Source organism: Ruditapes philippinarum, unplaced genomic scaffold, assembly GCF_026571515.1.
Source record: "Ruditapes philippinarum isolate M1 unplaced genomic scaffold, ASM2657151v2 ctg5241_1_1_1_1, whole genome shotgun sequence".
Taxonomy (NCBI): domain Eukaryota; kingdom Metazoa; phylum Mollusca; class Bivalvia; order Venerida; family Veneridae; genus Ruditapes; species Ruditapes philippinarum.
In genome coordinates this window covers 44,399-53,725 of record NW_026859234.1, presented here as the reverse complement: position 1 = coordinate 53,725, position 9,327 = coordinate 44,399, and the positions used below count along the sequence as shown (strand labels likewise).

General features: G+C 32.1%; 1 protein-coding gene across 1 annotated transcript; it reads right to left on the bottom strand.

Annotated features, from left to right (window-relative positions):
* Positions 1–6,953: 6,953 nt before the first annotated feature.
* On the bottom strand, positions 6,954–8,418 carry LOC132755730 (transient receptor potential cation channel subfamily A member 1 homolog). The gene is made up of 3 exons (XM_060746648.1): positions 8,242–8,418; positions 7,602–7,805; positions 6,954–7,157 (listed from the first exon to the last, which is right to left on the bottom strand). Exons 1-3 carry the CDS (start codon positions 8,401–8,403, stop codon positions 6,954–6,956), a joined length of 570 nt encoding a protein of 189 aa, XP_060602631.1. The 5' UTR covers positions 8,404–8,418.
* Between the last annotated feature and the right edge of the window lie 909 nt (positions 8,419–9,327).

Below are 9,327 nucleotides of genomic sequence, written 5' to 3'. Positions count from 1 at the left end.
TAGTCAAAAAGTAAACATCCGTTTCAACGGAAGTAATTGTAATGTCAAAATGGAACATCACATGCAGACGATTAAAGATGCAATAAAGGATCATTTAACAATATTAAGGCAGCACACCATACTTATTGAAGCCATAGCTTCGAATGGCCAGGGATTTCATGGATATAGTGACTATTGTGGATTTAAATGACTGGTTGTCTTTAAAGTGCATTTTCAGCATGAAATTTGTTTATGTGACATCTAGTATGATCATTGGCAAATTCGAAAACATTGTTAGAAATCACATGCTGTTGATTATAGATGTCAAGGCCGCCATGTTTTATAAACATTGTTTTTAAACAGCATGCTCGGTGAAAACAAGTATTTTTACAGGGGGGGTACAAACTTTCAGCAATACAAGGTGAAGCACCTATTTCTTTTGCGATATTTTGCATGTATAGGGAGTTGTTACAGTAGTGACAGAGTTTCTGTAGCCCGTATATTTGCAGGTATGTTTTGCCAGAGGGACGAAATATGTTGTTTTGGGTCTCGGACCACTATAGACTTTTGGCTTTTAGAGAATGAATTGGAATTTTTTTAACTGCCTGACTGTTGCACATGGGATGATTTCATTATAGATTTGCAATATTATGACATATATGTATATGTTCTAAATAAAATGTGTTTTCTTTTTCCAGGTTGTGTAGTTTGGATCAGACATATTGCTTGTAGGACATTGACGGCAGAAACTTGAAATTTAGTGTGGAGTCTACCTTAACCAGTGAAACGTTACAGATAGAGATGGTGGACAGACATCAGTAGGATATCATCGTTATTCTGTAAATGCACTTTGTCAAAACCATGCAACAATAAAACATAGCTTATTGTATGTTTATGACTGGTAGATATCATCAATTGCTTAGAAAATAAGAGAAAAACAGCTTCTCAAGTAGGCCTTTAGTATACTTAAAACTTGCAAGGTAAGAACAGTTTAGTTATTGCTACTATTGGTTTATTTTTGTTACAGTTAGATTTAGTTGACAATTTCAGATCATCACAGTATTTGATCGGGGTAATTAAATAAATAGCACATGGGTTTGTGTGTGAAAGTAAAAATTTCATCCCTCGTAAAAATTCTGTTACCCTTGGCGAAGTCTCGGGTAACAGTATTTTCCTCGGAACGATATTTTTACTGATACCCACAAACCCATGTGTTATTTATTGTATATAATATTTTGATATTAACAAAAAATGGTTACCTATTAATACAGGTTGCTGACCTGGTTTTCAAAATATAAATATACACGTGTACGCAGTCATTGTCTTCGTTTAAAGGCCATCACGACATATGTTTGAGTTATGTTACCATAAGCATCAATATTGTGGTACAATAGTCCTTTAATTATTGTAAGACCTTAAACGCCAAATAATGAATTCATGCATCTTGTTGCTTATACCCCTGGCTTAACGTTAAATGGTTAAGAAACGATAATCAAGACTGAAACTATATTGATGAAAACAATCTTCATATATTAATTATTTATTGTATTAATTACAGTTTTTCAATTGTTGACCAATTCACTTTAAATTGTAAACATTTTATACACATAACATAACATAACAAATAGTTTATTAGGATAATATGTGTTTACATACATGTGTATAGCCATTTACAATGCATGAAATACTAACATGAAATTTTTAACAGAAGAACGTGATCAATTCAAAAAGGATAAGTATATTCATAAAATGTACATTCAGTCAATATATACACAAAACATATCACAAAGAAAAAAAACACATATGCGTTATAGATAAAGAACTAAATACATGTGATATACAGCAGCCAATTGTATAAACAATTTAACCGCGCGGTTACCACACGGTTACGGTAACCAGCCCGGTAACCTCGCGGTAAGTGATTGTATAATAAATATCAAAACCAATAACCGCGCTTTAACCACGGTTAAATCTAACCCAGGTACTGAAGCTTGGTAACTGACGGACGAGGAGTTACAGAAAAGATATTGATTTCCTGCAGACATCATTAAAAAACTTGTCAGACTTCAATGACTGTTTTTTTTGGGAAAGAAAAACACGACGGAACCAAGCGCTGATACCACGAAAGTTTTTAATCATTGTGGATTTAAATACACAAAACGCGGCTTTTCATCTGCACATGTAAAAATACACACATGTAAAAATACAATCCCAAGGACAACCAGATGAAGCAGCTATTGTTAAAAAACCATCAACATAGCATTTATTTTCAAGCAGCTTGTGATCACAGCGCATTTCAACAACTGCATAAATAAGATCTATATATTTACTGTATAGGCCTACAGTACATGTATTTAGAAAGGTCTTACCTGTCAGTGTCTCTGCAAAAGTTTATTCTATCTACATGTACTGGCATGCGAGCAGTTCCCGTACAAAAATCGTAGTTACTTAAACATTATTTTTTATTACGGTCACTCACCAAAAAATTGAATGTTACACATCAATATTCGGCTCGTCACACAAATCATGGAAATTCCATCATGTTCTAAACATAGAATAACCCTTAGTTATGAGGCCTCATATGGGGTACCGAAATTAACCATTATTTTGTATGAAGAGAAGTAGTTCCCGTACATAAAATTTAACCCATTATAATTATATAATTTTATTATATCGAACCTATTTTTCATTTATAATTGTTGAACAGACCATTTTCTAAGAGATAAATAGATGTAATTCAGGAAATAGAAAGCAGACTAAACGCGTGTATCTATTACCCGGTACCGTTACCCCCAATGCATTCACATGTGATGGCATGCTTGTATGCATGATATTTTATGCATCAAAGCCATAAAATTATTTTATATAGTAATATTGGTCAAAATTCTGATAATTAAACAAGTTTTCATCACATTGCCTTCTTATCTGTAAACAGGTGGTATTAGTGGAAAACCCTTTAACATGCCTCACGTGTAAGTATGTTTGCGCATGCGCGCAAGGACGGAATCCCCCAGATAAAACAAGGTCACGTTTTGACAACGCACAGGTGAAAGTGATTTAAAATGAGACTTTTTATACGTACTGTCGAACTGACGCTTAGATTTTGTCTCGTTTATGTATCTGCTTGATTTGAAATGAATTTTTAAAGAATGCATGTAAAAATCAAGCGTTTAAATGAAAAATACGGGTACTGCTTCTGTACGGGAACTGCTCGCATGATAGATTAATAATATCCCTCGGATTCACTCCTTTATGACACAAAATCACAAATCAATATAATATAACAAAAAATTATCCACGATCTCTTGTTTATATTTATATTAGTCAATGAATAAACTATCTTGTTTTTTAAAGTTGTAAACTTGAATGAAGTTTCTACGTCATAGTGTACACGATGACATCAATAATATTGATTACATCACAGCTTTGTGTATGGAAGACAGGTTTCGCCATAATTATTGTTCAACAAGCACACACATACATGTATTGAATAATTATGTAACTTGTTCAGTAGATCTAAATTAATAGCATATTATTTTTCAATTTTATAGACAGCATTTAAAAAATGTGGGACTACAGTAGTAGTCTATGGCTTAATTGGTTTTGTTTTTGAATTTCCCGCGGTGTACATGTATCTTTTCACATTTTATGATAAAATAAATTAGAATTATATCATTCTTGTACCATTTCATCATTATCTAGCAATAAATGCATCAAAAGAATTTAATTCATAATATTAAAGTCAAGCATAAGACATATAAAAAGGCACTATTCAACAAGACAAACGATGTCTGAAGTTTGTCCGCGAAAATTACGTCACATCGTGGTGCATCATTGGTAATATTACCATGGTTAAATTTTCAATTTTGCGTGGTTAGGTTACCTTGTGGTTAATTTGTTTATACAAATGGAATAACCGCGCGGTTACCTAACCACAATATATACCGCGGTAATTAACTTACCGTGGTATATTTTAACCATCGTTTATACAATTGGCTGCTGGCAGAATTAATTGCACTATAACTTTGACCCTTATCAAATAAATAAGTCAAAAAATCTCAAACTGTTTCAACAGATGTTTGAACGTAACTAATTTGTTTTTCATTACAGTACTGAATCCATTTTTGTATGTACATTGTGCACTGAGATTTAGTTCCAGACCTCCACGAGGCCATAATGATATTGGTAGCGTTCGACGAAATTTTTCGTTTTTGCAACACATGCCCGATAAGCGACATGCCATGAGTGTTAACTTTTTGTACAAAGGATGTACCTTCGTTGTCCCTGGGATTTTCAACATTTCTTGACCCGAAGGAAGAAAATATGGTATTTCTATCAACATCTCCATTACTGCCGGAAACCAACTCTGTGTTAACCAAACTGGGGCAATCAGTTTGCAATCGCTCTGGTCTGCTCTAAACTTTGCCAGTAGCCTTGGTATTAAGCTGAAAGGAGGGAAAGCATAAAAATATATATTTGACCAGTTCATACTAAAAGCATCAATGAACTCTGCCTCGGGCTCAGGTTTCCAAGAAACACATTTTGTTAATAGTTAATTTATTCTGGAGGCAAACATATCGATAGACGGACATTCCCATAGTTCACAAATCTGGCCAAACAAATTTCTATCAAGCATCCATTCAATGCTATCATTATGATTACGAGATGCAAAATCAGCACAATTTTGAGCACCAGGTATATAAGCTGCTAATACCCAGAAATGTTTTTCTATAGCCCAAAGCCAAATTTTCTTTGCAAGATTATCACAATCTTTAGATTTTATGCCACCCATATGATTAACATAGGACATGGCACAGGTATTATCAGTCATAACTTTTATATGTGAACCATTAGATACATCTTTACAAAAAGACTTAATAGCATAGAATATAGCTAACAATTCCTAATAATTTATATGTTGCTTAGCTTCTTCTGAAGTCCAGCGACCACCTATAGGAGTTATATTTTTTAAATACTATAGAAAGGTATAACATATGTTATATAGGAAACAGCAACAAGATACCATTTTCTTTTTTAGAAATGAAAATAACAGTTATTCAGAAGCCTAATTGACATTTCAAACGCTTTCTTTCATTGATAACGTTATTTTAAGAATAAAATAGGATTCTTCATGTATTGAGAAATGTTAATGGTACATCCATGTTTTGGTACTTCTTCGGATTTTAATCGTCCAGCTAATACTTCTCAGTTAGCCTGCTGGATGAATCTGACCTTTAACCATATACCAAACTTCTTTGTACATCTAAATCTCACCAAAATATTGAGACTAGTCTGGCAGATACGTTCCAATTCCAAAATCCAATTCTCAAATACATTACACTGATATAATCAGCAAATTTGAAAATGATAGGCTTATGTGAATGTTTTGAGTTTTTGTCAGGAAGTCAAAGACTATACTTCCATCCGTCTGATATAAAAAAAACAAGTCATTATACTAAATGTTGAATTGCAAATTTGTAATTTTCAAACTTAAACAGATAGTTTACCAAAGTAATTTTCAAAAATTATGAACAAACAAGTTTGATTTAATACGAACTCAGTTTTGAACGTGTACTAAATATTTATTTTCTAATGCGAGTATGAGTCATCATTAATTTTTTAAATCATTAAATCATTAAAAATGATAGATGGTCAAGTACTTTTTTATTGTAGAACATAGTTTTAATCACATGATAAACATTTCTTGAAGCATTTGGACATTACTGTTTGATTTTGCTAAGCATAATGAGTAAGACTTTAAATACGGGTACTTAATAGTAGTAAATTTTCATGTTATGATTCACATGTCAACCATACTGTAAATTACATAAAAACGAAATGCTTATATTCAACAAAAATATATCAAAATGCAAAATCTATCCATAGTTTTACATCCCTAAAACAAATTAAACGTATTTATACGATCCACAAATGAATGCCTATTATGAGTATAAAGAAAAGTATTTTTAAGAATATAAAAAAGGCCATTTTTGCTCGATAAAGATCTTGTATGAATGAACATGATTGATTAAAAAAAACATTGTTAAATAAGGCATTACTTGGAATTCAATCATTAGGAGAAGACTTACATAGAGTTTTGAAGTTCTCGGTCCAACTTCATACTTAATCATTGTGTCAATTGTCTACATGTACATATTCTGAACAAGGTATTTTAAGGTAGACCATGGGTAATGGGCACCATAAGGAACTGTAAAATTGACAACATAGGACAGTTATATGTCTTCAAGGTCACCTGTATGCAAAATTTAAATAAAATTTACCGTGTGGTTTATGAGTTATGGATATATTTCTGAACTAAGACTTTGCCATTAGAAGGGCTTATTTTCAGAAATGAGGAAACTGCAAATAATCTGTAATATCATCATTATAAAAAATGTTTTTCTATTGCTCATTGTTAAGAAACAAATAACAACATTCAGGTAACACATTACACAAGCAAAATGTTTGTTTCTAAACAAAATGTTCTTAATACGTATAATAATGTTACCCTACCCCACCCACTTTTAACACTAATTTTACCATTTCCCTATCTAAAATGCCTTATTCAAAATATCCCTAAAATTTATCGAAATTAGGGTCTGTTTTCAAAGTTTGCCTAAATTTTCTCAAAGGTATATTAGTTGATCATGCGAAATATAAAATACTTTTACCGTGTAGTTTTTAATTTTTCGAACTTTGAAAATATCTGGTATCATATTTGCTATAAATTTTGGCATTATTTAGCAAAAAAAATACCTAAAATAATTATATAATCTAAATCAAACTTTTTTTCTTCCATAAGGGATCAGAGAGATACATAAATAATGTTAAAAAGAAAAAAAGAAAGAAAAAAAATTGCCCCTTCTGGGGATTGAACCCACGCCCCTCAATTTCAATGTAGTTTACAAGCGATTCTAGCCTATTTGAATACTCTTCAAAGTGGAGGTAATGCATTACCCATGGTCTACCTTAAACTAAACAAATCCAATATTTACCATTAAATTCATTAATATGATAGCTATCATAATCAAAAAGATGCTGGAAATCAAATGGCTGATAACAACTACATATTTGTGTGTATCAACAATGTGAAAATCACTGTGGTCCTCATATCCGAAACCATCAGCCATCATTGCCGATGTTGACAGCAACGCTACCCAGAAATCTTTAAATTCATCCTGTTAAAATAAATTAACACCACAAAATTTGCCGAGTCCCGGAGTATCCCTGTTTAACACATATGTAAATGTAAATTTCAAAGAGGCAGATTCTAAAAAGCGATGGATATCAAAACAAGTATTTTCAAATTCGGTTTTATGAAAGTAGATCAAAGTTAGAGACTGGATTGAGTATACTCATGAGGGGAAAAGGGGAATATCTCTCACGCTATCACTTAAACAGTATTCTATCCTTAACATTTGTATCAATAATTTGATGGACAAGAAAAATATCGCCATCAGTTGTGTAAATAATTTTTATATATTTTCTGCGTTGTTTTGATATATTTCAATTTACCTGCGAATCACAATTCGCAACAAAACGTTATTTATAACTTATTGTCTAGAAAATTCGAAATTCATTAACATATCTATATAATGATGAAATTAAACAAAAAAACCAACCTGCTTTTTGCGGGCACACAGGAACGCTAAAGTAAAAGCTATCAGAAAAATAAGAACGATTGGAAATATTTTACGTATAAACGTTTTTGTGATTCTTTTCAGCATAGAAACATAAATCCCAAGCAAGTCAAATTTCTCTACATAAGATAACAGGTCGACCCATGCCATGAAAATAGCCACTGTGCCTAGAATCCACTGCCATGTCTAAAATATAAATACATAGTTAAGTGTGTTTATTCAGGATCAATATTTAATTTCATAAGAATACAAATTCTGGAAACAATCCAATTAATCGTAAATAGAGACAAAGAAAAAAGTGCTGAGCGTGATTTAATACGGACACACGCGGGTACACACGAACACAATCACTCACACATATGTGCAATTCTTATCAATGATGAAAAAATAAAAACCAATGTAAATGTAACAGTTATATTTAAGCCACAAAAAGTGATAAACTTTTTCACCTGTGTAGAGTAAAGTCAGCTTACACATCGGTGTAACCGTGTTGTCTGACCAGTCTTTATAATGTTCGTATCTCAATTTTGATATTAAAATCCCTTACATTTTGATTGATCATCCAAATTTAAAGCAGGAAAAATTCATGAGTCATTTAGCGGACAAAAGGTTTAATGTTCACCTCTCTAAAGGGGGTATTCTCGCACTCCGATAAGTCGATCAGGAAAGGCAATGCGGTTGTATAAGCTGTCCACTTTATAAAGTTTTTGAACTGTTTAAAATACTCCAACCCAAATGTCACCACAATATGATAAATCTGTGGAATGAAAAAGAGAAAAGTCATTTGTTGATGCTTTTATCAATTCTAGATTCATAACTTTGAAAGGGACAAAGTTTTTCTAATTGGTTATTAGATAAATTTCTCATATTAAAATAGTCTTTATTAAATGAAATGACTTTTACACGTATTAAATGATCGTGTAGAATTAGGTTTAAAACATCAATCCTGTATCGGTGATCATAATCTTTTCATGATTAATAACAAATACGTATTAATTAATGGTTAAAATGATTTGAAAATGATGAAAAGTAGAGAATTACTAAAAAACAATATCTGTTGATAATTTCTTAACAGATCATAAGGATTATTTGAACGGATGCAGATCGTGGCCGAGATGATCGACTCAGTCGAGTTCATTTAGGGCCGAACAAGATGATTTCAATTTACTACTCGGCATTTGTGTAATTCACTCATAGATGGACAGCAACATTCACTACTGTATGTTTTTATTTTAAAAACATAAGGAGTGGTCCATTAGTTACTTCATATTTACTTCATAGTAGATCTATGCAAAATATAAAAATCCAATTTAATTTGTAGAAAATCATGAACATCCGAGCGGCTATTTTAAAGCCGAAACATTGATTAAAATTGTTATTATTTACTCGTAAAAACAGTCAAACTCCTTCGCTTTAACCATTACTTTATTGATGCAATGAAATATTGACAGTATTTAATTTAATTGCAACAGGAAATGTTCTCCACTAAAATAGTCTTACGTTTCTCACGTCTGACATTTTTCACGACCCTCCCGTGAGATTCGTAAGATCTTACATTTTTCACGGGTCTGACGAATCTCACGCTACAGCGGAAAAAAGGTTAAATGTTCACCTCTCTAAAGGGAGTATTCTCGCACTCCAATAAGTCGATCAGGGAAAGCAATGCGGTTGTATAAGCTGTCCACTTAATATAGTTTTTGAACTGTTT

What these genes read in the sequence shown, in the direction of transcription:
- LOC132755730 (XM_060746648.1), bottom strand. Translation starts at nt 8,403, where the DNA reads ATGACTTTTCTCTTTTTCATTCCACAGATTTATCATATTGTGGTGACA. An exon ending in AGAATACCCCCTTTAGAGAG is followed by an intron (nt 7,806 to 8,241) that starts GTGAACATTAAA and finishes TTTATATTTTAG; the next exon opens with ACATGGCAGTGGATTCTAGG. An exon ending in TGTGTGCCCGCAAAAAGCAG is followed by an intron (nt 7,158 to 7,601) that starts GTTGGTTTTTTT and finishes TTATTTTAACAG; the next exon opens with GATGAATTTAAAGATTTCTG.